The sequence below is a fragment of the Zosterops lateralis genome (assembly GCF_965231275.1).
Source record: "Zosterops lateralis genome assembly, chromosome: 2".
Taxonomy (NCBI): domain Eukaryota; kingdom Metazoa; phylum Chordata; class Aves; order Passeriformes; family Zosteropidae; genus Zosterops; species Zosterops lateralis.
Window position 1 is genome coordinate 91084659 of NC_139763.1, and position 27999 is coordinate 91112657.

The following is a 27999-nucleotide window of genomic DNA, read 5'->3' on the forward strand; positions in this document are numbered from 1 at the left end:
ACCTGGCTACCAAACCACAAGCTGTGCTATTTTTTTGTCTTAAATAAGACATGTTTCTTAAATGGATGTGTAGGAGGTCTCTCCTGTTGCCCCAGTGTCTAACCAGGCCTCCCTGCTTATGACTGTTCTGGGTAGCGGGGGGCAGTTGAGATGCTCAGTGTTTCCTCATTCCTGAGAGTTCAGTGCTTGGGCTCACCACTCCTTAGCTGCATTCAGTTATTTAAGCAGGACAGCTTGGGAGGATATATCATGCAATGGACAGGGGCTGTGCTGAACCTTCAGGCATCTGGTGTTTGACTTGTCTCCATAGATGCTGTGACCATGGCATCCCAAAGCCAGGTCATCTTCTGGAGGTATGGTACTATCTGCACTTGCCTTGGTAGAGGGGAGGGAGGGAATTGCATTTTTCAGACTCTTGGGATGTATCACCCTGCTGCCAGGAGCTCTCAAGACAGCAGTTCTTTGCAGCTTGACTGTACTGCACTCACTCAAGCTACTTAAATACCAGTACGGCTTGTTTTATACAATTTGTATATACCATGTATGTGTCAGACACCTATGTGCACGTCACCAGCTGTAGTAAAGAGGGAGATGCATGTCCTAGAACTCTGCATTTGCTAGAATTTGCTATCCCAGGGTTGAATGCTGTGGTAGATTGGGGTAGCAATGCTTGAGGATGGGTGTATTCCTGCTGTTGTATTTTGGGCGTTCAATGGCTTGAGGAAGGCACCCCTCTTCTGCTGGTCCTCAGACAGCTGCTTGTGTTTCCATCACATCAGCTTGCTGTGGGGAGAAAGAAACTGTCCTCCAGAAGTTTCTGTGCAGGAGTAAGAGCAGTGAAGACATTTTCTAAGTGTTTTGTGCCTCTCATTTCAATTACCCCATTTCCTTTGGAGCTATTGACCAAGTGCAGGTGAACTACAGCTGGAAAAAGGAGTCATAAAAATATCTACTTCATATTCTTATCTCCTGAAAATAACCCCCACCAGATGGATCAAAGGGCAGATTTTTCATCCTCTAGTGAACGTGTGCTGAGCTATCATCCAAACCTCACTACTTGAACAGAGGCAGCAACAAGCTATGTCTTTCCATCCCAGGTGTGGACTTTCCAGGCTGGATGGAGACAGAGATTCCAGTGGTGTGTGAGACAGTCCTTCTGGCATTTATTCTGTGAAAGAGATTTCAGCTGTTACCAATATCTGTCCCACTGGAGAGGAACAGCAGTGAGGAGAAGGACAGGCCATGTGTGGACAGAAGAGACCACACACATAAGCTTTGTCACATGGAGCATCAAGAAAGGACTAAATAACAATATTATCCACACCTTTTCACTGACAGAAGTGAGGTTGCCTGTAGACACTGTCAGAGTGTGAGTATTCCCAGGGCATTGTATTCCTCGTGTCTGGAATGCACACAATAACCAGCTCTGTTATTCTCGAGAGGTAACCCAGCCAGCCTTTGTCAAGGAAATGAAATAACTGATGGGTGTGAAAAAATGCACATCTATCCCTTACTGCTCTGAAAACCTTCCTCCTGTTCTGCCAGTGCCTTTGCCTGCCCTGTCAGGCAGCAGCAGGTTACTGGGAGAAGCAGCTTCCTTCAGGGACATCTGCTCTTCAGGCTAATCCTGAAATGCAGAAACAGACCAGAGAGAGAGGTGAATTTTCCAGGAAGTTTCTGAGAAGCGTGGGAGATTTCTGATGATTTCAGGAAAAAAACAAAACCAACCAAGGAAACAAAACCAAAACATCTCCAACAAAAACACCACCAACAAAAAAACCCTGAAGTGCTGAAGAAAGTTGCGTTCTGCAATCATCAGCTGCATATTGGAATAGAAACCCTGTTTTGGGTTACCACTCCCCTTCTTTTCCACAGTAAAATTTGATATAAGGAGGAAGGCAAGGGACCTTCAATATCTTAATCTTCCAGTTCTTTTGTCCCTCTAAGCCCATTCCAGATAAGTAATAGCTGTGTTAATTACCCAATACAGCCTCGCCTTGATGAGTCACAGATATATCCAATAAAGATAAGTGTGATAAAAAGGAGTGGGTTTGCTGGCAAAGAGAATCATCAGGAAGGAGGAGGATCCTGGGGACAGAGAATCACTGCTGCGAGGTCATTCTGGGTCTGCAGTTAGAGCCTGTTGTTGGAACCTGCAGTCAGAGTCTAGCTGGGTAAAAACCCGTATTCCAAGTCTGTAAACTAATACCTGCAGTCATAGTTTAGCAGGAAATAACCAGCAGTCAGAGGCTGCAGGGGAAACCTACAGTAGGAGCTTGCTGCAGCCAAGATTCAGTGAGTGGTTGGAGTCAGGATGGATGAGTTGTAAAGAGGAGTAAACCAGGACCCTTTTCATGCTGGGATGAACAAGAAGTCTGTGTCTTGGCTCACTTCTACCCTCTAACAAGAGGGCTGCTGCAACAGAATTTAATGCCAAATTTGATTCCAGTTTGATTCCAAGTTTGGCTGATGAGCAACAAGACAATGGAAAATAGTGTAGGGAGGCACAGAGCAGCATCCCACAGGCTGCCAAATTGGCACTGGGAACTGAGGATGGTGTCAGGGCTCTGACTGGTGCAGCCCCAGCTACATCAGTCTGTTCCTATGCCTTTAAAACACCGGAGGTACCAGGGGTGCTGATGCGCAGAAAATTGCTTTTTGCTTGAAGTGCTTGAACTGGACTGCTGCAAGACACAGCTACCACCAGTATGTGGCAAGGATGCCAGATTCCTCTCATTCACTCTGCACTCTGGATCTACTTGTTACACACTGTGGGCACACAGCAAATGTTTGTAAGGATCTTGTGATTCCTGGATCTTGCAGTTTCCCCCCTCCAGAGGGACTAATTTCTCCTTGTGCCTCATAAGGGACGTTGAAGTGGGCAGTGGCATCTGCATACCCCAAATTGCCATTCCCCCTGTGACAAGCGAGCAGCTTTTTCAATCAGCCCTGCTGGTGCTCTGGAGCAGGGGTGGGTAGCAGCTCTCTGGGTGCAAAGCTAGCAATGCTTTGCAGCCATGGGGGAGGTGGCACCAGCACAGGATAAAAACATTGGTGTGGTCTGTTTTCGTTGGCTTGTCTGTGAGTAAGGGAGGATGCTTTTGACCAGAAGAGTGTGAGGGCAGAGGTGGCATTCAGGCCAGAGGGTACTTTCAAGGACCAGAGGTAAATGTGGTGGCACTTGAAGCATTCAGGGGCTGCACAGGAGGTCACCCTGGTTGCTTGTCCCCATGCTGTACCTCCCAGCATTTACTGTAACCCTCTAGCAGCATCTCTCAACACTGAGCAATTTCTTCCCTGCCTGTCCTTGGGAAGAAGGATTATAAGATATGGGGATAAAGGTGAGTCACAACTGTTGTGTATCTGCTGCTTGCTTTGTGCTTCCCAGGCGTGAGAGCATGGCAACCTTCCTGAGTTTATAGCAGCTATCTCACTCTGGGATCAACTCCCCGAGTGGAAATTGGTAGAGCTCCTCAAGATGGATATTATTCAACCTACATGATACACTTGGCATCTTCCCCAGAACAGGAAAGCACAGGCTGTCCCACAGGACAGCCTGGCTGGGACCTTGAGTGACTGGGGATTGAGCCCTGTGGGACATGTCAAGGCTTTGCTGGAAGCTGTCACGCTGCGGGATCCACAGGAGCCATCCAGGTTCCCATCCTGCAGGCCCCTAGGAGAGGCATTGGCTGGCTCTCCAGCTGCCTGCTGCCCATGGCTGGATGATATTCATGGTTTTTCTGCCAGCAGGGTCAGCTGTGATCCACCATGAGGAATTAGGTGGAGAATTGCTGTCCATCCCACCCATGACTGAAAGCTGGTGACAATGGGGAAGAAGCCAAACATGACATCTCCCAGCTCTAAGGGCATCTAGGCAGAGCTTGGTATGGATGTGAATGGGTATATGGATTTGTATGAACCCTTATCTGGAGGTACCTCATATTTTGGTGAAATGCAGAGTTCTGATCTCTTCTGAGCATGTGCAAACAGGGCTTCCTCAGGTAACTTCCCACTGGCTTTAAGGATGAGGATGCAAGGGAGACAGTAGGAGAGCAAACAAGTCTGCAACAGACTCTCCCTTTTTTCTCTATTCCCTCTTTCAGCCCATCTTCCCTTTCTCCCTTTCCTGCTGTTCCCTGTGGGAGAGGCTTGTTCCCATGGCACAGTTCTCTAGAGTTCCATATCAGCCCTGTGATCGTGGCATCTGTGGAAATTGAGCAAGTCACAGATGCAGGCACACATCAGTGGTGGGAGGAGTCCATGGTTGTAGGGACACTGGGGGACTCTCCCTGTGGGAGGCTGCCCAGTGTGTTGGCAAAGTGTGCTGCAAACCAGTAAGTGCTGCTAAAGCAGAGCAGCTGGTTTTGTGTGGGCAGAAGAGCTGTGACCTCTCACAGCCTGCAGCTCTCTGGGCTTCTCTGTGAGACTGCTGGGCATGAGCCCCAGGATGTATCTGTGGGTTTTGTGGGGAGCTTCTATAGGCAGCTGCTCTGGCTGGGCGCTGAATTTGCTGCCACAACCCCTCAGTCCACAGGAAAACGTGCCTGTGACCACATGACAGCTCCACTGGCTGTGGTGAGAGTCCGTACCCAGCTGTGCTTCTGGGTCTGTCCAAGCTGGGCTGTGCTGGAGAGACACTGCTTGGCAAGGCTGGAGCTGTGCTGATCCATACATGCTGTCTTTCTTCTCTTCTGGCACGGCTTCTCCACTTATGTGGCTTGGCAAGTGGTCCTCACCTCCTCAGTCTCTCATTCAACAGCTCATTGCCTGTCTTCACATGGAGCATCCCAAATCCAACCAGCTCAAAAAAAAATGGCCCAGTTTCCAGACCCCTTCTGCATGTTCCCTGTCTTGTACCTGGTGTCTCCTGGGGTTAGGGGCTTTGCTCGCTCCCTGGTCACTCACAAGTGCCAGCAGGGACTGCCTGACTTGCTTATGCCCCAGAGAATGTGGAGAGAAGCATCCTGCACTAGGGCCAGGTGCCTGCTCTCAAAGCAAAGCCTGGATCTCCTGCTGCATGGTTCCCCACTGATGATGATACGTGCTGCTCACCTGAATGTGCATCACTATTGTGGTCCTGTGCTTCACCCATCTGCCTCATTCTGGGTCTGTGCCTCACCTGCCTCCACCTCCTTCCTGCAGACACCTCTGCAGATGGATGGTACAGGCGTGGGCTGTGAAGGAGGTGGGCTCTGTGCTAATGTTGTCCTTTCCTTTTCCCCCAATAGCATGACTACAGTCATTGTCATTCTGGCTGCAGTGATCGCCCTGATCATTGGCTTTGGTGTCTCAGGTATGTGACTGCTCAGATTTCTTGCAGTTACTGGTGGGTGATGAATTTCTGCCCTGCCTCTACCTCTGTCTGTCTATCCCGTCCATGGGCTGAGGTGTGATCAAGTGTGGAAGTGCCACCTGCTGCCCCTTAACAAAGGCTAGGCAGATGTGGTGCAGCCTGTGCTGCTGCTGGAGGTGTGGTGGTGTGTCAGCTGAAATTTCCTTGGGCTTGGAGCCCCAAACCTACACATAAAGTCCTGCACATGCTCTGCTCTTTCTCCCGGATAGGATGAGATGATGGAATGGTATTTATTGTGAAATCAGAGACCATTTGCCAGAATAAGGCATCTTTCCAAGGTACCTCACAGACAACAAAAACGTGTTGCTTTGGTGTTGGCCAAAATGCAGCTTCCTTGGAATGTGCTGAATGAGGATGGGTAAGGAAGGGCTTAATGGGAAAGAGGACCTGGCTCTGGGAATTCTCAGGCTCACAGCTTAGGATTTGAGATGCTGACTTTTCTTAAATGAAAGAAAAATATTTGGATTTCAGTGAGGGGCAAAGAGCTGCTATTTCTCTGCCAGCATTATGCCTTCCAATCTCATTTATGTTGCATAAAGGGAGGTCCTGACTAAGAAAAGACATAAAAATCAACCTTTTCTGGCAACTGCAAAGAGGAAAAAATCCCTGATACATGTAAGTAAACAAGAAAATGCCACATGAATTCTTCCCAAATAAGTAAGACGAGCTACTTTTTGAAACACTCCTTTGCCAAAGAAATACTCTCGTGCTTTACCTTAGCATACAATCCGCAGGAGCTGACCTCTACTAGCAGCACTGGTAGCTACCACTGGTGGCTTTGCTGTGTGCCAGTGCCTGTTCAGCCTCAGGCTTGGTCCATGAGAGCCACAGGGCAGTCTGGCTTTTCTCCAGGCTTGCAGCTTCACCTTTCTCCAGTTTCCTTGCTCTCTCTTGCAGGAAGACATTCCATCAGTGTGACGGCGCTGGCATCTCCAGGGAACATTGGCCAGCGCAGCGTCCTGGGCTGCACTTTCAAGCCCAACATCCAGATGGACAGCATTACAATCCAGTGGGCCAAGGAGGGGGTAGCTGGGCTGGTTCATGAGTTTAAGGGTGGGAAGGACCACCTGCAAGAGCAAGATCCCTCATTTCAGGGCCGCACGGCCGTGTTTGTGCACCAGGTGATGGGCGGGAATGCTTCCCTGGAGCGGAAGGATGTACAGCTCTCCGATGCTGGCACCTACCAGTGCTCTGTCACCACAGCCAGAGGGAGTGGGGCAGCGGTGCTGCAGTACAGGACAGGAGGTGAGGGCTACAAGGAGCAAAATCCTGCTCCAAAACACGTGCTTGTGTGTCTTGGTTTAACCTACCTCTGCTTATGTTGATGCTGCAGCCCAAGTAGGGTATTTTTCTGGCTTTTACAGGGATATTTACAGCATTACCCTCTTTTTTGACATCCTAGTTCCAGAAAAAGGTTATAATCTTGATAACGTGGCAGCTATTTCTCTCTAAAATTAGGATATATCTCCAGACAGAAGTGCTGCATAGCAAAAATTGTAGCATATTTAATATATTTTTCTCAGTTTTTCTAAAGTATTCAATTTTTTAAAAATTACTACCAAAGCAACAAACCTCTGATATTGTAGTTATATGAAACATTACATATTTATAAGAGTTAGTCCTCCAGGAGAGATCTGGAAACTACCAGGTCTTCAACCTCTTCCAGTGAGATGAATCTAGCTGTAATAACAAGTCACCTCCCAAGTGGTCACCTTATGTTGAGACTGATGCATGACCTTCAGGGTCTCCTGCAGACTGCAGTCTTTGCACCCTCCCTCTCATCCCTGTGGCCAGAATTACTGCCCTACAGCTCAAACTGGGTGAGGAAAAGCCCTCAGACCTCTCCAAGTGAAAGAGGGTTTTGGCTCAAGCCTGAGGGTTGCAAACGTTCCATAGGGAGTTTGTCCCCTATCCCTCCTTGAAACCTTATGGATCTGCCTGCTTTTGTGTTGCTTGAGTAATCCACACAGAAAAGGTGTTAGAAATAACATGTAAATTGTTGTAATGGGTTTTATTTCCAACATAGCTGTAATACCTGTTCTGTGTGGAAAGTCAAACATGTTACTTTTAGCTGGTTTTCTTTAGCTCATCCTTTCACCAGTTCACCTCCAGGACCTATCACCCAAAGCCAAAGCCAGCAAATACTGAAGGCAGCTGTCCTATGCTTTGGCTGTGTAAGCCCTCCTTATTCCAGGTCTGCAGGGGATTGCTCAGGAGAGAAAATGGCCTCAAGTTGCAGCAGGGGAAGTTTAGATTTAACATTAAGAAAAAATTGCTCACTGAAAGGATTATCAAGCCCTGGAACAGGCTGCCCAGGGAAGTAGTGGAGTCACCTACTATCCCTAGAGATTTTAAATATGTGCATATATGGTTTTGGTATAGTGGTGGACTTAATGCTGGGTTAACAGTTGGACTTGATCTTAAAGGTCTCTTCCAACCTTAACAATTCTGCAACTCTGTGAAACTATAGGTGTTGGTCAGGCCCCCTTCTCAGTGAGTAGAGAGGGTGAGTCATCTTTTCCCCATTATTAAGAATACCTAAAAGACACTAAAGCTATGTCACAATCTCAGCAGATCCTGTCAAGCTGCTTAGATCTCTTGTAGTCATCGTCCCATGGCCCAACCTGTACCAAGCTCTGTCTGAGCCTGTTTTTGGCTACAGGCAGTGCTGTGCTGCTAAGCAGCAAGCAGCCTAGAAACACCTGGGACTGGTAGATAGATGTAGTTGGGTATTTCATGCCCACTTCCTATCACTCGCCTTGTTTTGACTCTCCCTGTTTTCCTTCCCAAAGCCTTCAGCATCCCCGTGGTGCAGGTGGAGAGCAGCAGCTATGGGGACACGCTGCAGTGTGAAGCCCCACGCTGGTTCCCTTCCCCTGCCGTGCTCTGGACAGCCTGTGGTGACACTGGGGAGCACCTGCCCCACGCTGCCAACACCAGCTACGAGCTGAACCCTGAAAACATCACTGTGAAGGTGGTTTCCCTCCTGCACAACATCGCTGCTAATGCCACCTACACCTGCGTGATTGAAAACAGCATTGCCAAGGCTGTGGTCAACATCAGAGTGACAGGTAGGGTTCAACACCACCCAGAGATCATGGGCATGGGGGAGAGGAGAGTTTCAACATTGTTCCTGTTGCACCAGGGGGTCCTGCAGCAGCTGTGTCAGTCAAGGAAGGGACTGAAAGCGTGGCTAATCCAACCACTGCTCTCTGTCCTGGGATGAATGAAAGGGTCTGTATTTGCTCCTGCTATCTCATATGCTTCTCATGGTATTGATTGTCACCTTGGCACGGGAACAGAACTGCCAGGGGACCAGAAAGAGAGACACACTTCGAAGGAGTGTATTGCTTGGAATGCTAACCAAAATTAAAGCAACCAACCAAAGCCCACATCTTTCGACACCTTCTTTAGCCAGTTCAGTTTAGATCCCATTTATGTACCAAACCAACAGGCTCCTTTACCAGTAATTGATGACAATAGCCCAATCCCTTTATTTCAAAGGCCATTTTACTCAAAGAAAATCAAACTTTCCAAAGGTCCTGAGTAACTTCTCCTGTTCTACGTGAGAAGGGCCATAATGCTTCTACAGCCAGGACTTCATTGCAATTGGTCTCCAGTACAAGTGGCAGTGTCTATCTTCATCCATATTCAGAAAAATGGGAAGGAATAAATACACTTTATTTGCCTTCCCTGCTGTGTTTCTGTTGTGGTAGCCTCTATTCTTCTGCTACAGATTTCAACATTACAAAGGTGACTAACTTGCAGCTGGTGAGCCTGAATGCAGAGTCAGTGTCATCCCCCTTTCCAGCCTGTCACTGGATGCTTCTGCTTCCCTTGTACCTGCTGTCAATATAAAGCCTCTATAAAGCATTTGGAAACTGCTGGACCTGGAGGTAAGCTTGGAAAGACAAACTCATATATGTACAACATACAGAGACACTCTTAGGGAGTTTGGTTGCAGCAGCAGACCTATCTCAAGCCTGCCAGAATGGGAGAATGTCTTTCCCCTCTACCCATCCTTTCCCCATCCCCACCTTTAGGTGGGACACATGGCTTGTCTCTCCTACAACCTCCCTGATGGCTTCTCCTATCACTTTCTGCAACTACAGAGATCCTTCTCTAGCACCATCAACTGTCAGCTTTTACCTGTCCCCGTTCTCTTCTCTGTGCACCCTCTGGACCTGGGCTGCAGTTTATGGATGCAAGGCAGCACAGGCTTTTTCCTCTCTCTCCCTGCTCACAAGACCTGCTAAAGTACAAGCCTTGCTCCCACTTTACTCACACAACTCCACAGTACAGTGTGCTTGTCTCCATAAAGACACCTTGAACGTGGCTAGAGGGAGCTGCCAGCCTGAGCAATCCCCTGCAGATGTGAAATAAGGAGGGCTGCACACAGCCAAAACAGAGGACAGCTGCCTTCAGTATTTCTTGACTTCGGGTGGTAGGACCTGGAGGTGAGCTGGTGAAAGGGCAAGCGAAAGAAAATCAGCTAAAAAAAGGAATGTTTGTCTTTCCACACAGAATGGGTATTACAGCTACATTGATGGAGGACTCACTTCCGGCTTTCCTCCCTCTGGGGATGAGGACTTCAGGAGTTCCTGCTGGTTCCAGAGCACAGTAACACAAACATGAAATTAGCTGATTTTTCTTGTGTTACTCTTTCTTACCCACACCAACAACAGGATACTTTGTTTGGCTTCACAAAGAGAACAAGGAATGTGATAAAGAGAATTGAATACAGGAAAAGTTCTGATTGCAGGACAAGATATGTTCCCTTGTCTGACCTAATAAGTGACCAGAACTCTGATCATGAGCAGAAGTTCAGACACAAACAGGAAAAGGGTTTCCTGCAATACAGCTGAGAACAGCTCCTTCAGAATACTAAAAGCAAGCAAATCTTAACTCCCCTCAAACAGATTTGATTGACTTATCTCTTGGCTTGCGATTCTCTGACTGTACTAATAAAACTACAAATAAGAGAGCCAGTTAATCTCCTCCCTCTTCTTAGAATGCTACAATCAAACTCCCCTTCTGAAAAATATGTGAATGGTAGAAACAGCGATGGGTTAGAAAATGGCCAGAAGGCTTGGAATATCCTGGCAAAGACAAACCACATCTAAAGTCCTGTATGAGGGATGATGATTGCATTTGTAATGTGAAATAAAAGAGGAACAGATAAGTAGACACCAGACAGAAAACTAACATACACTATGAGGAGGAAAGGGAGACTAGTTAGATACTAAAGATTCAAATTCAGAAGTAACATTATTAAACCGAGATATAACAGTAGAGCTAAACTTTCCTTTTTTTTTTTAAGTAAGTGTTATCTGGCACTCCCTTTCTATTTCTGTCTGTGACTGTGTTATCCATATTACAGGACTACTTTCAGTTCCACTTTTTAACCAGATTTGATCTTTGTCTTATCACTTATGGTCAGCATTTTCCTCAGGCTGAGATAATTTATTTTTTGGAGGGGGAGTTCGTTTGTTTTCTTTCTGGAGTGTGGAGAGTAAGCTTTTGTAAAATCTTTTCTGTTTTGCAGAAAGCACCCAGAGAAAATAAGGCTGTCACAGCAACATTAGCAGACTTCTGCTTTAGGCTATTTTGGCAACCTTTTAAGATGGAGTCTCAGAACTTTACTGAATGGTGGCATCTATCAGGTCTTGTGCCACTCATACTTTGGTCTCAGAAGTGGACAGCAGGCCTCGAGAGGGAAGATACTTCACTCATGCTCAACAAACCCACTGCCTCTATCACAGCTCAGTCCCTGCCTCTTCTTACCAGTCCCACCGACTGTTCAGCCTGCTGTTCATAAAATACAAAACAATGCCCAAATAATCCTGCCATTTACTACACTGTGATTTAGTCTCCAAACAGCAGTTTACTCACTTCCCTTCTCTTCTTGAAGGAGATGCTTTGAAAGTGTAATTTTAATAATTTCAATTAGATTAAGAAGACCATACTCTGTGGGAATGATAGTTTTGTTAATGGTCACCTATAGCAAGGAAACCCAAACACTAAAATAGATACTAAAACAGATACAGTGTTCTTTAAGTAATATTTTCAGAGCTTTATTTAGTAGATACTACCACACAAAATGCACACACTGTGTGCCCTAGACCCAAGGCACGAGCTGTCACATAAGGCAGCACTGAACATCTCTCTTCCAAAATGTAGCCCAGTATCACTGGTTGACAATGGTCCAGAGTGACCATTCAGGAATTCCAAAAGTCACAGCAGCTGCTTGACTGCACACTTCCCCCTGTGCTCACGGGCTCATGCTCCCACTGGAAAGGAGATTAAAAAAGCTCCTGATCCCAGCAGGTATTTCCATAATTCCTCTCCCACTGGGAGAGATATTAAGCAGTGGCTCCCACTCAGCAGGAACTGGATGTCCTGCTCATCCTCTGGCTGTTCAGGTAGTGTAAGGCATCTTGTTCCACCTCCTCCACCTTGAGGCACAGCAAGCTTGGACGAGGCCCCACTTGTGACACGAACTCCACTTCACCAGAGCGAAAATTCCGCAGCTGTGGGGGAGCTGCAGGGGAAGGACACAACAGGCAACAACTCAGTACAGGGCTCTGGCTCTGCTCTAGCACACAGCTGCAGCAGCTGCTGGGGGAGGAAAGCTCTTGCAGCAGCTGCTTTGCATCTGCTAAACCTCAAAGGACAGCATGATGAATGAATCCAGGATATAGGCAGGTGAATGCATTTTGGCAGTATCTCTCCAAACTTAGAGGAAACAGACATTCTACACTGTGAAAGGCTGTGAACTATGTGCTCACAGAGGTGATGCACTGGACTTTGTATCCTCTATCAGTATCAGCAACCTGCCTTTATGGACAGCGTACATGACAGCCAGAAACAGTCTCTGCTGCAGAGCATCCTCTGGTGAGCTTAGCAAATCAACCCCTACAGCACTTGCACTCAAGCTCTAGGTGTGTGTGCAAACAGTGTGAAGAATTGGTGTGAAGAATGTCCCCTTAACACAGCAACTGCACAGTTGTGGCAGCATGAGCTCAGACCTCAGCAATCATGAATTCAAAGCACTTCAGTGTTGATTTCCAGGTCAACTATTGACCCCACATGCTGTCATATCTAAAGTCAAACCCCATGTGATTTGAGAGGTCTGCACAATAACTCTGGCTGATCAGACTCCTGTCCCAGACAAGGACTGGGAATCTTCCTCAAAAACAGTTTTATGTTTCTGTGTGAAGTAGAGAAATTAATGTATCTTGTTATATATCCATGTATTTTTTTCTCTATTTTTATAGCCATGGATCTACCAAGACACATACTTAGTTCTACACCACAGAAACCAAAATTCCAGTAAAATTCTTTAAAGATCTTGCTTTGTGGGCAGTCAAGGCATGTCTCCTTCCCCAGCCTGGTGAGATGCCTCCTCCCTTCCCTCCCACACTAAATACTAGGAAAGCCAGCAGTACTTGCTTACCAGGCTGCAGGATCTTGGAGGGCTTCCTGTCTAGGCTGAAATCCAACAGGATAGGGCGACATATGAGAGGACTCCTACACAGACTCCTTAGGTAACAAGCAACAAGATCCTCGGATTCCTCTAAACACTGAGGAAGGAAAGAGTGTGTTGCCAGGGAGTGTTCTGAGGGAGGCCGGGAGGCTCTGGAACACCCAGAGCAAAGGGAAATCCTGGCCAGCCGAGACTTGAGCCCAGCAACTGCTCCTGGAATAACCCACTCACCGCTGTTCCAGGAGCTTCCCCGTGCTGAATGTACACACTGCCCCTGCTCTGCACACAGTTCTGCACAGCTTCCCACTCGAGAAGGCTCAGGCCCAGCACTGCTGCCACATGCTCATTCCTGCACAGCACCACAGCTTCACCTGTTCCATCCTCGACCAGCACCCTGTGCAAAGAGCAGGAAGGCTTGGATCAGGAGGGCAGGACAATACCAGCAGGAAAATACCAGCTCCCTCACAAAGGTCACACCCCAGACAACAGATCTCAGGAGAGAGTTTGTTCACATCTCAGAAGATGTGATAACTCCATATTTACTGTTCTGTCCACATCCCATCCTTGATATGATTTTCCCTCTCCAGTTTGTGGTGTAATTTGTTCCCTCCTCCCCACCTCTTCCCACACTCAATCCCTACAGCACTTACCGTGCACTGGCTTGCCTCACTCCTGTCTGTGATGGACATGGAGGATTGTGTCGGGTGCACCTCCCCTGAAGAAAGAACAAAGCTACAGCTATGTCTGGGTTGTGTAAGTGAGAAAGGGAAGGGCCACTGCTTATTTTAATCCTTTTCTAATTAAGTATGTAAAGGTGTAAAGAATTTCACTGCATTTCCAATGAGTGTCCTGGGAAAAGTTTATGTGGGAAAAAAATCACCTGCTGCAAGGTGATCCCCAATAGCAGTGAACATGGGAAGAGCAGAGCATTAACAGAGCAGGACTGTCCTCTCCAGTGTCCTCACTTCACCCCCAGTCCCTGCTGCCAGACTGCCTGGCATCAGATATATACTTCTAATCAGTTATCACTCTGGTCCCTTTGTAATATGCAAGTCCTTCTCAGACACTGGAAAGAGGGTTTGCAGTTGAGATAGGAACTCTCATTTCTTCTACATGGTAGCAAAGGATGTGTGAGAGTAAAAAATCTGCAAGACCTCTCACAAATTATGTTTGTGGAAGCTTGAATACCTCTTTGAAGATGCAGCTGCAAAGTGAGCAAATCCATTGCAGGCACACAGTCAGTACACAGGACAAGTGGCACAAAATCCGGGCCTGGGCCAGGTTTTGTAGCTGAGGGCTCAAGTTGCATAGAAACACTAGTGAGGGGGATGAGGCATCTCCTGCAGGACTAGAAGAAATAGGAATTTGAGAAGCTTGGAACATAGAAGCCTTTCTTGGGACACTGTAATGTGAGAACAGATCAAACTTACCTAGAAGGAGAAGGTAGGTGAGAAGCTGGCAGAGATACGATGCTTACACAGCTGGAGGCAATGTATGTGCAATAAACATTATGGAATCTGCAGTATGAAAGAGCAGACGTCAGAAAGAGCTCACAGAAACCAAACACTCAAATTTTTTTGAGATGGCTGGGCTGATCTTCGTTTGTAATATGGTAGGAAAAGCATTTATGGTAAGGGATTGGGAGACATGAAGGTTTGGACAAGGGATGAGGAAAGTCCACATGGGAGGTCAGATTAAGAGATGGTTTCAAAGACAGAAAGAGAGATCAGGGCTCTAAAGACAGGAGCACCTTGAGATCTTGCGTTCCAAGTTCTGGAAGTGGATCTTGGCTCCAGGCAGCAAACCCCGGAGGTGCTGCAGGCAGGTGGCAGTAATGTAAACGTCCACGACAACAGGGGAGCCTGAATCAGCTGAGACACTGAGCTTTACACTGTGATCCCTGGACAGCAGAGTCCCTGAGGAGGCACAGAACACACAGACCATGAGCTCACTCACACAGGCAGCCTGGCCTGTCACTGAGCTGGGCCTGCTAGAGGGGATTTTCCTCCCCACCACAATGAGGCTATCACTGTTCCACATCCAAGGTTTTTTTGGGTACTGCATTCCCATCTCCACATACACAGTGTGCAGTTTCCAAGCCCTTTGACATGCAACAGGATGCAACATCCTGGCACACTTCCACTATTCCCAGACACAGCAGCACACTTGGCCAAGTGCGTTAGTTCTCTGAAACAGAGAGAAGCAAGAACCAATCTGTTGCTTCTCAACAGGCTGCCACTATCTTACCTTTCTTCTTTGGATGGCCAGCGATCACAAGTGGCTTCTCATTCTTTGGAGAGGCACACAAGGTCCTCTCCACGATCTCACCACAGAAAGAGACAAGGGAACCTGTGAAACTGAGAGCAGACCAGGATTTTTCTCCTGCCTGAAGAGAGAGGGAGTGAAAGAAGGCCTGACTTCAAGATTGCCATGAAGAAGAGCACTGTTGGTTAAGCCCAGTATCTGGGGAACCTGCCCTTGAGCACTTGAACTACTGGATTGAGGGCAGCTTACTGCAGCCTACCCCTCCCAGGGACAAGAGGCCCCTTTACCTTGCTTTCTGCTGCTTCAGGCTCAGCAGTGCAGACAAAGGGTGAGGCATTACAGCCTTCTTATCTGCTAAATTCTTAATTCTTTTTCTGAATTAGAGGAAGGAGCCAAGCAAAGAAAACAGGGTTTTTCATAAAGCAGTGATGAAAAATCCAGTGTACATGCATATTACCCCAGATTAACCATGCTTTGAACAGAAAAGCTTCTACCCTTAGTATTTGTTTGGGCAAGGTACGCTAAAAAAATCTGAAACTAAGCAAAACAACCAAACCAAACCCAAAAACAACAACAAAAAAAACAAAGAAACAAAAAAATCAACCAAACATACATTAAGTCTGATTTTCCCTGCTGTGCTTGTTTCCATTTCTGACAGGAATTTGGCAGACACTTTTGAGACTTAGTTCATACCAGCAGTAGCTGAACCACTTTCTAGACACCATTTTGCAGTTTTGTCACCTACAATCCCTTTAGCTTCAATAACCAGAATGGGAGAAATCTGAACTACTTGCACACAGGTTTTCTAAACCTTAGGGTGGATATTTCATTGCAGTTTAATATAGCACTTCCCAATAAAAATTACCATTCCCATTAAAAATTAAGCCATTCCCTATGACACAGTTGCTTATAATTTGGGGCAGACCAACATACCTGCTGCTAAGCACTTCTGGAATGGAGGCAGTTCTCTGCTCCACGCTTGTCAGCACTGACAGCTAGAAGTGAGGGATACACAGCCTCAGATAGGTTGCAGTTTACAGACATCCCCATCCAGAGCAGAAAGGACAAGCTCTGCATGCTCAGAGCTAGGCCAAGCAACCCATGCTTCCTCTCTAGATGAATTCAGAATTCTAGATGAATTCTGAAGCACAAAAATGTGAAACCCAGCAGCAGCCTCTGATGGAACTTAGAGCAGGACAGTCTCACCAACAAGACACTCTGCAGTGATAATTTTCTAGCTAGCCCTGGAGAGATCTCCAAGCAGCCTGTGAAAGCCCTGTGCAATAAGGCACTGCATACCTGGCGCTCAGGCAGACAGGAGATCCAGGTCTCATGCTGTAAGTGCCAGCTATCTTGGACACGCAGGCACAGCGGGCAGGATGGCCTGCCCAGGAATGTTACTGGCACAGGTGGAAAACAGACCTTGTCAAACACTTCCAAGTCCTGAGATAAGAGTGATAAGGCAAGACAGAAGACTATTAGAAGGAGATTATATAGGGAAAAAGTGAAGAACAATTGTTTACAGAGCAACAGAAAAATTCCACTGAACAGAGCTCTGAGAATTTTAATCAAACACAGAACAAAAGCAGTTTCTTGGAAAGACAGAAGGAAATTCCAGACCTTGAAAACAGCTTAGTCACCCTCTGAGTCCTCAACTCCCACATGCACTTCAGCAAAAGCCTCCAAGAGAGAACAGCAGGAGAACTTCTCTCTTACCGAGCAGCAGGGCACAATGAGGCGATACAGCCCGTCCACGTGCAGGAAGGGAAACCATCGCAGAGACCTTCCCATAAAGAGCAGTAGTGCCTGGTGGGGGAAAGGATGAGAGAGAGAGAGAGAGGGAAGGTGATGACAACTGTTGGGTATGGAATGAAAAAATACAGTAAAAAGAGAGCAAGCTCAGCCCAGAGGATGCCTTGATTGAGAGCCAAGGTTAGCACCACTGTGAGTAAGAGAAGGCAGATGTATTTACGGGAAGGCAACAGAGAAGAGACAGAATTTGCTTGGGGTGCAAGAAGGAATTTGCTGGCACAAACACCCAACTGTATCCAAAACAAAAATCACTTTCCCATTGATATTTCCCACTAAATTACCACACAGGCTCCCTGAGGAGCCAGCTGCCAGACTTATCAAACCACACCCCAAAGCTGTCTCACTTCTTGCTGCATCACGCCCTCTTTTCCATCACAGCCAGTCTCCTCCAGCTCTGACAGATTCCCAGCTTCTCTGGGGTGGCTCCAGAGCTGTGGTCTGCCCAGCCACAGCACTGTGGCTTGGAAACTGTGCTGCTGCTCCTGTGCTTCCTTAGCTTCTTCTGCGGGCAGCTGGTAATTGCGTGGCATGAGACTCTCTTTCTGGGTAACCAAGAACAGGCGAGACACACAGCTCGTTGCTCTGCTGCTGCTGCTGCTCTGGGCCCCCTGACAGTTCTCATCTCTGTCAGTATCTGGCTTGGGATCCTCTGATTTCAGTGTTTTTGCCTCTGGAGTTTCCAGCTCAGATGTTGTGCTGCCATCTTTCCTCTTCCTCAAAGAGGAACTGTTTCTATTCCTAAGGCCTTTCTGGATTCGTCCTTCAGCAGCATGGAGAACCTGAACATCCTCAAAGTAGAACTGCACATAGACACTGAAATGACAAATGGTAACAGTGAAACTCCCTGCTCCTGACGTGAGGCTGTCCAAAACAAATTATTATCTGGGAAAAACACATCTGGTGAGTGCCTCACAGGTACTCAGCAGGAGCAGTGGGAAAGAGTGAAGTTGCAGCTCCCAGGCTGCAAATGCTCTGAATGAAAGGGAGATGGTGGCTTTGTTGCTGAGAAAGAGCTCATTTTATACAAGTAGCAAAGAAGAGTTGCTTTGGCACTGAAATGCTATGTTGGCAAGAAGGCTTACCATAGTCCAAAATACTCATGGAACTGTAAAGTGATGATTTTAACTGCGCACTGAATAAAGGGACTCACCTAGTTTTTTTCTTTCTCACATGTTCCAGATTTTTCAGGTGCTCCCAGGAGGGAAAATCAGTCTTAAGGAATCTCTCCACTACAAGCTGGTAGTTTTCCACCTGCAAGAGTGATCCTGCAAACACATCAGAGAAAAGAGCTGAGCTAAATAAAAAGAGAACACAAAACCACTAAGGTCAATATCCTCATTTTAAAGTCACGAGGTCAGGCAGTAACAGCTCAGCATCTCCACACAATGTCTCTTCTTCCTTGTTTTGGAGTTGGAAGGCAGAAGAGCAAAAGCTCAGCACTCAAATACAGTTTAGTGGGACATACCTATGAGAGCAGTCTGGGCAAAGGGGCTACCATCCTTATGGGAGATCACACAGGGAAGCTTGCTGCTCTTGTCCTGCAGCTGGAGGGAACTGCTCCTGGAGGAGACCCTCAGCACACCCAGGAGTATCTACAACAGAAAGGAAGCTGTAAAGAGCATTGAACAATTCCTATCTTTGAAAGCCATAAATTCAAAGTGTGTGTAGCAACAGCTCAAATTCAATCTGTTCTCAACATGCCACAGCGAGAAAAGCAGTGTCATTCCCTAACAGGAGGGAGGGGCATGCACTGGACACTGGAAGGCATGGTGAGAACCTGGAGCTCTCAAGGCACAGACAGGAAAGAGAACAAGGCACTTACCAGCTGGGGCTGGAAACTTTCTGCTGAGAGTGTGCAGTAGGACCAGGCCAGCCTGCGATTCAGCTCCTGGGTGCCCATATGCTGTGCCTCCAAGGGGGAAAGCAATTGTGATGGGCTGAAGCCTTCCCAGCTCTTCTGCTCTGCCACACGGCAAACTGCAGACAGAGATGGGGCCTGGCACGGAGGGCTCAGAGTCAAACACTTGGAACAAAAGAGAGAAAGAACAAATCAGCTGAGTTTCTTCCCATCAGATAACCAGAAAACAGCTCAAAAACATTTACTCACTTTCTGCAGGGGACACTGGTGTGTTTTTGATAGAATTTCATTATAAATATCTCTTGCTTCTTCTCTGTCTGGCACCATAGCTTGCAGAAGGGGGACAAGGAACTTTTCAGCAGCTCCAGGGTTTCGGTGTGTAGAGCTAAGCAGTCGAGAGCGCCCAAAGAAACAAGAAAACCTGGAAAAAAGTTATGACCATTGAAAGCACAAGCAGTCCTTGCATTTTAGTGAGTCTTGCATCTAAGTCAGGGACTCTTTCTGCTTGTTTTGAGTGAATATGCTGTATAGGACAAGAACTAAAGAGATCACAAAAAACATGAAGTGATTAAAAAATGGAGCGTTTAAGGCCGATGCAAATTATGTTGGGCAGATAAGGAACAGGAAAATCCACAGAAATAGACAGACTGGCAAATTCTCAAAACTCAAATGGCCAGAAAAACAAATGACATGAAGATAATCTCCCTCTAAGCCACACAAATGGCTCTCCATGCCTTTTGGTCCGCCTGATAAAATTACTCATGTAATCTTGGCTTTCTTTCACAGAATGCAAAAAAATCACAAGTCAGAAACAACCACAGACTATTCTTATCCCAGTATTTCCCTCATGTAGAATTAATTTCGTAAGCTTAGCTTACTGCTTTTGAATGGATGGAAGTGATCACATTTCCAGCCAAAACAGGACAGAAAGTGAACTCAAATGAAAAAAGATAGCACCCACTGGAACAATTTTTAAGCAGTACCAGGACTGAGCAATCACATTCAAAGAAAGTGGAAAAGATAATAAAACCTGAAAATTATAGCTAGTATAATTCCCAAGGCAAAACTGAAGCTGTTTTATTGGTAGCATGTCAAAATTCCACAGAACCAGCAAAGCACAGGAACTCTGAGTATTCTATAAACTGCTACTTGACAGAGTAAAATGTATATACTTTAAAGTCCATGGCAGCAGTGACAGTGATCCACCATAAATGCTTCAGAAAGAACACAAATATTTTCACTAACAAAAGCCAGAAGCTGGCCCACAGCTGTCCTGTGAACAGAGTGCAGCATCAGGGAGGGCAAGAAGCCATCTGGAATACTCGGAGGTAAGCATGGGCGGGAAAATCTGCCAAGACAGAGACTCTCAAACAAATGATCACACTCCTGGCAATACTCAGAATATCTCAAAGTGATATGCTGAGCAGCTGCTGCTGCTTCTGGGCACAGTCAGGACATAGGAGCCTTTATATCAGTTGTGTTCTAGCTGTAGCACCAGTTTCCAGCTTCAGCCTCAGTGCCCACCTTGATCTGCCAAGCAAACCTCATTGGCAGGCAGACACCCCTATGGTGCTTCTGTATTTCAGGACAAAGCACTCCAGGCAGGATTATATGAGTACAATGCTCTGAAGCACTGCAGCTTCCCAAGACCTTTACCTCACCTGTACTTGAAAAATGCACCGCCTTTTCTCATAAGAGCAACTGCAAGGTAGCAAGCAACTGGACACGATGCAAAGTGTGGATAAACGGCTTACTTAGGCCAAAAACTCAGGAGCAGTTTCTGCTTGCAGTATCCAAGCACAGTAATTTTGTGATCTTTTGGTCTAGAAAACACCCAGGTAACCTACAAAGCACATTTAGGCACAGCCCGACTTGAGAAGATTTGTCCTCACCTCTCCTCAAACATCTCCAGGAGGCTCACCAGCCACAGGTACAGTGGCATCCCAAGATTGAAGCGGAAGAGCAGCTGTAAGCAGAGATTTCTGGAAGAGGCCATTGGCTGGTAGGGGGTGCTGAGCCTTGAGAAACTCTTCAGCACAACCATGCTGCTCAGGCAAGCACCAAGCACAGTGAAAGGGAAGGACACCAGAGGCTTCTGCAGGAGGTGGACGTCGATGAGCTTGGATACACAGACACAGAGTGTAAGAGAAGAGACAGCCAGTCTGCCACCACTCCCCAAAAATGTTACCCCCCCCCTCCCCCCCCCCCCACCTTCAATCCTTTCTCACTCTACTGGATTGTGTATAATCAGGCCTGAGGCACCGAGCACAGCTTAGGGAGGAATCAGATAATAATCATATCAATGCTCATGACTGAGTCTAGGCAGTAAGATCTCCAGTTGTGTTCCAGATACCTGCTGAAATAATTTCCATTTTCCCTTAACCTTCTGTTGACCCACACCCTCACAAGCCACCCCCAAGGTCTGAGCCTTTTCCACTGAATACTTCATGACCTTGCAACTCCCATCTTACCTCCACACAGGCTCCCGGCCGGAGTCCCCGTGCAGAGTTCAGCAGTGGCTGGTAAGCAAGGCACAAGCAGACTTGGTTATCCAGTAAAAAGAGACCAGCTTGGACATTGAGTATTTTGGTGACAAATCCCTAAACAGAAAGCAAACAGAAAGTAAGAGAACTGTAGAGAGTCCCATAATATAAGAGACTCACAGGCCTGAGCAGCAAGAAAATAAAGTTATGAAAATAATGCTCCTTGCAGGCCAGGAGCTGAAACCCCAGTACATGAGTGGGTGAAGGCAAAGCCTATGGATCCTTACCACATAGGAGATGATCTTGGACTCTTCGGTCGGTCTTGGCCTCTCTTCAGCCTCCAGCTGCAAGGAGCAACTGAGCTGCTCAGCAGTCTCAAAGGAAGAAGTCTGAGTGGATTCTCCTTGCCAAGCACTGCTCAGTGGCTGCTCCCTCACCTGCTCTGCACAGTAGGGCAGAAGGCAGGAAGAAACACTGGTGACAAACATCATTTGTCCAGATTTCTTGAAGCTGGACATACTCAGGCCAGTGATTGTGTACCTGTGACCCAGCTGGAAGACATGATGCCACAGCATCTGGCTGGGTTTCTAGAGCAGAGAAACCAAAAGCAACATCAGCACCAAATCCAGGGGAAAAAAATTCTTCTCAACCCAAATAATTCCACCCAAAAAACCGTTTCCCACCCAGAGGATTGCCTCACACTCTTAGCAAAAGGGCTGTATCTGCAAGACATTCAAGAACACTGCAACTACATGAGGGAGAAGGACTGTATTTCTGCAGGGCATAGAACTAGACTCCTTACATAGCAAGACTACTGTACACTGTGTGCAATTAAAAAGATACCACTAGTAAAATGAAGAGTAAATCAAACTGGGAGATCAATGGCAAACTCCAAAGAATTTATCAGCTAGCACATACACAGATCCAGACAGTGAATTTGTAAGCAAATTCCAAGGACTTACTTGCACCAGCACAGGGACACAAACAGCAGAGGCAAAGCACTTCAGAAACAGGAAGAAGAACGTCTTGTGGTGAATACAAAGGAGAGGCCCAAGTCTGGTCAATTCCCCTGCTACAGTCAGCTTTGATCTTTTCTTACATGGAATCCTAGAGGGCAATTGAAGAGGCAACTTTAATCAGAGATGAAAGAAAGCTCAAAAATATCCCAAAAGCAAAATAAACAAACATGCAGCATGTACTTTCTGGGGAATAACAGATCAAACAAAGTTACATGGTCAATCTCTCAGCGAGGTTTAAAAAAAAAATTTGAAATTTGTATTTCACAAAATTTGTATTTTAACTCTTCAATACTAAATCTCTTTGACATTTTAGTATTTCAAGACAGAAGGAATAGAATAACAAATTCACACACTCCATGACAACAGCCAGGTTATAAAAAACTTTACCACAAACAAGAAACTAATTGTTGGTCTAAAGGAGAAGAAAGAAGTCACAGGCAATTCTTCTGCAGAAAACAGAACTGGGATTTTTAGGTCCATGGAACACAACACTGTGGAAGCTCTAAGCCTATAAACAAGAGGCCTGAAAGCAACAATGGAGTCTTTCTAAGAAACCTGACAGAGAGTGAAAGACCAGCAAAACTAAAAGCAGATGAGAAGCGAGAGAGATGATACTTCTTGAATCAATCCTGTTTGTTGTTTCAAACATGTTTCAAAAGATTAAAATAAAGAGTAATTTCAAAAAAAAAAATGTTTGTAATTTTCATTTCAGCTCCTACTGGACTTGAATATAACTATTCCACTTACTCTGAACAAAACCATTCTTGATTCCAAAAAATCTAAACAATTATCTAACTTCATGACTTAAAAAAACCCCCAACCAGTAGTAGACACACAGGAGTACCAGCAGCTCACTGTAACATTTTTGTTGTAACATGGAAAATTGGTCAGATATCAGTCAATAACAAAGGAGCATTGTGTTAAAAGCCTGAGAACATATACTGAAATATGGGAATAGTTTTCTTTTTTAGAAAGGTCCCTCGAGCTAAATCAAGCACATTAGCTTAAAATTACTTACTTAGAAGCAGATAAAGCAAATAAAAACAAAAGATAACTAAAAAGAAACTAAAGCAGCACGATTAGTGCCATTCTATTGTAATTAAATTACACAAGAATTATCTACTCAAGAATATAAAACATGATTTAGCACGACTTGAAATTATCTACTTAGTAGGATTTGCAATTCCTTTGGCTCATTTTCACATACTGTAAACTAAAGTACAGTTACTTCTGCCAGTTGACATTTCACTGGCACTTTTATCTCAGTAATCTGATAAGAAGCTGAGCAGTGGCACATATTAACATCATAATACAATGATGTATTACATATACAATACAGGATTACTTCCATTTATACTTTTGCTTCACTGGAGGTTCAAAAAAACCACGTTGTGCTAACTAAAAGAGTGAATTTTAGCCTCAAAGACAGTTGAATTAACACTGTTCTAACATTCTTTGTATAATTTAAAATTGCATCTAGAAATACTTAAAATTAGTCTGTTTTTTCAAATTAAAGAATAAAAACTTCCAATAAACTCCTGGGAAACAGATGATTTTAAAAAGTGGCTTTGTTATTTAAAGATAACTTTCACTTCCACCACTCACTGCTATGCTTCCACATGTGGCAGAAATAGAATTTGTCTCTTTCTAAGCCAAGTGCTCTTTGTGTTACCTGCCAAGCCAGAGCAACAGTGCTGTGATGGAGTTGGGCACAGTAAGTGTTTACCTGGAGGTAAGCAGTGGCTCAGCTGGCACTGGGGAGGTGACTGGAATGCTGTGAAGTTCTTCCTTGGGCGCATTTACTGGCAATGGATCCGCCAGGATTTCCAAGTACCCTGCTGCACTCTGGTCTCTCTGTGGTATATATGACCAGCTTGGGAAGACTAACAGTGACTCCAGCCACTCCAGTCTGAAGTGCAAGAGCTAAACCAAAAGAGAATGAGATTGAAGCTTGAGATGAGTTTCAGTTTGTTTTCTCAGTACCACTTACAGTGTTCATTACCAATACACCCTTGCACATGCATCACAAACTCCTGTCCTACTGCAGGGCTTCATCACTAAATGAGAGCAGTGTTTTCTGACCACTCCCTTACCTTGCATGGAGAACTTCTGTCCTTCCAGGTGCAAATCTGGAACAGACTTGCTGAGCTCTACAGCTTAGCACTTCCTGGTTATAGTCACATTCTCACAGAAAGGTGATAATTAATTCACTGCAAGGCTTAGTTATTTTCAGACTATTTTTCTAAAATTCTTGCCTGTTTTCTTTTGCCCCTATGTTTTCAGTTTCAAGTTCTTACCAATACAACTTTTTCCTAGATTTTGTTTCCTTGGAAAGCACAACTTGAGTGCTCTGTCATCACCACTCTAGGGGTTATTTGTTATCCGACTCCACTTGCAATTTCCTTCAGGAGGCTTTTAGGTCAACTGTCATGCAAGCTATTATTTCCTGAAAGTATGCCATCGATGCATCACTGAACACACAGTAAGTAACTAATAACTTTCTCCAGAGAGTTTTTTCTGCTCCACTAGCTGGAATTCAGCAAAGAGTTCGAAGGTCTCCCTGGCCACCTTGTACTGTGGTGAATTTATCAGAACTGTACTGGCTGTCTCTTTTTTCCATGCCAGTACATTCAATATTTTTTCTCCTAGCAATGGCACATTTCACATGTTCTATCCTCTGCCCAGGATGTGAGCTTGCTGTTTTCCTGCCTGTTACAGAGACATGTTATTTCCTTCACTAGACTTTGGCAGAACACCTGAAGCCCCTTTGGTGGTTTGTGACACTGCCCCAGGAGTGGGAATAAACACAGAACCCCTCAGACCGAGGACATACCTCACATGGCATTATCCCAGTATTGTCCTTCACATACAGGCTGCCATCTACCAGCTTATCCTTGTTTTCTTGCCTTCCATCTGCTAAATAGCCAACCAGGATCAGGTACGTCCTTGGCAAAGTGCTCTGCATGGGTAAAGCACCCTGTCCCTGATGAGACCATTCCTTAAATTCATTAGTGCTCCAGCTCAGGTGGCTGCAGCACGGGATGTGCTGCTGATGCTGTAGGTCAGAGATGGAGATGAAACTGGAAAAAAAGAAAGAAAGAAAGAAAGAAAGAAAAAGCAAGAATATAGCAGGATGTACAAAGAACTCAGTTAGCAAAGTACCCTAATATCAACACTGAGAGAGCCAACACAAACTGTTCTCCAGTTCTGTGATTTTGGTACTGGTTTCCAGTGAGCTTCACTGACAGTTTTAGGTTGTGAAACTGGAGCTCTGTTCACAATACCCACTTGCTCAGTAGTGGGACATAATCAAATTCAAAGAGCGTGAATTTGAAGTTTTACTTGATTAGTCAAGGATCAAAAGTTCAAAGCAAGAAACTAATTGAGTGATGAGTGATGGGTCTGAATCAGCAATCAATAGTAATTAGATATAGAAAAATTAACCAGAATACATTAATTTATGCAGTTACTTATGTGCATTTTGCAGGAAAATGAAGAGGGGATTAGTTGAATATTCCATTAACTGAAACTGCTCATTCTTCAGAGACAAAGCGCCACCAGGAATAACACTGGCACCTGTGATCCCCAAAAGCACCTGTGATCCCCAAAAGCACAGTGCTGCTTGTGTTTTTGCCAAATGTGCTGAGTGCTTTTTGGGAGAAACCAGAACTACAGCAGGACACTGGCTTATGGTTATCACACACAGAAGCAATCAGATTCTCTCCTCGTGCTCAGGAGCTTGATGGTTAGCTCTTGGTGGTTAGCTGGGGATGTAGCACACTGCTCACAAACACACCACTGACCTCACAGGAGATAAATACCAAATACCTTCAACTCTTCTTTATAGAGTCTCCTGAATATAAACTGAAGTCTGTTTTAAATGTCATAAAATACACACAAAAAAAATATGGCTTAAACGAGATAGGTTTAGCTGGTGTGAAAGATGAACCACCTACATTTATTACCTATTAGTTAAAGGTCACAAATCCCTAAGCAATACCAGCTGACCTTTTCTCCCAAAACTGCCCGTGCCTGATATTTTAATTCTTCCACAAGTTGCAGCAAGAAACAGATCCGGGTAAGTCAAACTTTCCAATACGGATATCTCCCAACAAGCTGCATGGTTTTCATGATGGCAAGCACCTCAAAACCTTTTATCAACTAAAACATGGACCACGTTATCCCAGATTCTCCTTGTTTACGAGCGCACACTCGCACGCTGAGCTCAGCTAGCAACAGGTTGGTGCTCAGGGAGATCCCCCTGCGCTGGCCAGCAGGATCCAGGGGGAAGCTGCCGTGCCAACGCTGCACAGGGCGGCAGCTCGCCCCGGAGAGATGTCCCGCTCTGGTTTCACGCCCTGCCCCCGCAGACAGGCGGACACGGTGTTCAATCGCACCGCAGGGGCGGCCGGGGCCAGAGAAAGGCCTGCGGTCACCGCTGTTCGGCACGATCCCTCCCACGGCCGCATCCGGGGCGGGCATCGCGCCGGAACGAGCCGTGCCGAGCTCCCGGGAGGGCCGGGACCCCTCCCGTCCCCTCTGTCCCCTCCCCTGGGCCCCGCTGTCACCTGTAGCCGAGGGGCAGCGCCCCGCCGCCCGCGCTCCGCAGGCACCGCAGCACCGCCTCCAGCGCTGCCGCCTCCCGCCCCTCCGGCCCCGGGAGCGCCCGGCGAGCGAAGTCCCGAGCCGCCCGCAGCCAGCGCTGCTCCTGCGGGGGGAAAGGAGAGAAGCGGGGCCTCAGCGCCGGGCGGCGGGGACGGCTCGGGACTGCCGAGCCCCTCACTCACCGCCGCGCTGGGCGCCGCCATGACAGCCCCGCCCCCGCCCCGCGCTCCGGCCAATCGCCGCCGCCGCCGCTCCCGCCCCGCGCTCCGGCCAATCACCGCCATGACAGCTCCGCCCCCGCCCCGCGCTCCGGCCAATCGCCGCCGCTCCCGCCCCTTCCGCGCGCCGCGGGCAGGAACGGGCCCCGGGGGCGTGTAGGACGGCCCAGGAGCGTGTGGGATTGGCCCGGGAGTGTGTGGGACGGCCCGGGAGTGTGTGGGAGGGCCCCGGGCCGGTGCCCCGGCACCCACTCCCGCCGCTCCCCCGCCCCCCTCCGCGGGTCGGCAGGGGAGACGGAATTCAACGCAAGGTTCACGGGTTAAGACAGGGACCGGGGGAGATCACAGATCCATTGCCGTCACCGGCAAAGCAGGCTGAACTCGCGGATAATAACTGGATTTACTGCGAACAAAATCAGAGCAGGATAAAGAGAAGTAAAATAAATCTTAAAAAGCCTTCCGACCCGCCCGCCCCGCAGCGGCGCAGGGGGAGAGGGGCTGGAGATTACGGTCGGTTCATTCCATGTTGTTCCTGCCTCTGCTCATGGAGAGAGAGGGATCCTTCCCCTGCTCCAGCAGGTCCCTCCCACAGACTTCTCCAAGGCGAGCCTTACCAGGGCAGCAGTTCTTCAGAGCTGCTCCAGCATGACCCACTCTGCCACGGGGTGCAGTCCTGCAGGAACAGGCTGCTCCAGCGTGATCCCCCCACAGGGTCACCAGTCCTACCAGGGAACCTGCTCCGGTGTGGGCTCCTCTCTCCACAAGTCTTTCTCCTGGCGGGAGCCTGCTCCAGCACAGGCTTCCCACGGAGTCAAACTCTTCTTTCAGGTGTCCCCCTGCTCCAGCATGGGGCTCCTCCATAGGTTACAAGTGGATCTCTGCACCCCCATGGACCTCCAT

At 46.9% G+C, this 27999-nt stretch overlaps 2 protein-coding genes across 2 annotated transcripts; one reads left to right on the forward strand and one right to left on the reverse strand.

Annotated features, from left to right (window-relative positions):
• Window positions 1-321: 321 nt before the first annotated feature.
• On the forward strand, window positions 322-11146 carry VTCN1 (V-set domain containing T cell activation inhibitor 1; the record flags this gene model as incomplete). The annotated part of the gene is made up of 6 exons (XM_083884976.1): window positions 322-353; window positions 5229-5293; window positions 6251-6598; window positions 8146-8424; window positions 9090-9249; window positions 10899-11146. The coding sequence occupies 5 exons, from the start codon at window positions 322-324 to the stop codon at window positions 9209-9211; spliced, it is 846 nt and encodes a 281-aa protein (XP_083741102.1). The 3' UTR covers window positions 9212-9249; window positions 10899-11146.
• Window positions 11147-11420: 274 nt separating this feature from the next.
• On the reverse strand, window positions 11421-27165 carry CTC1 (CST telomere replication complex component 1; the record flags this gene model as incomplete). Its single annotated transcript, XM_083855268.1, has 24 exons — window positions 11421-11894; window positions 12810-12936; window positions 13071-13233; window positions 13490-13554; window positions 14028-14187; window positions 14270-14356; window positions 14590-14755; window positions 15087-15196; window positions 16038-16099; window positions 16404-16547; window positions 16821-16910; window positions 17261-17729; window positions 18067-18181; window positions 18382-18508; window positions 18739-18939; window positions 19024-19195; window positions 20667-20893; window positions 21246-21374; window positions 21545-21844; window positions 22220-22364; window positions 24003-24199; window positions 25110-25356; window positions 26845-26984; window positions 27064-27165. 24 exons carry the CDS (start codon window positions 27163-27165, stop codon window positions 11734-11736), a joined length of 3906 nt encoding a protein of 1301 aa, XP_083711394.1. The 3' UTR covers window positions 11421-11733.
• Window positions 27166-27999: the final 834 nt, after the last annotated feature.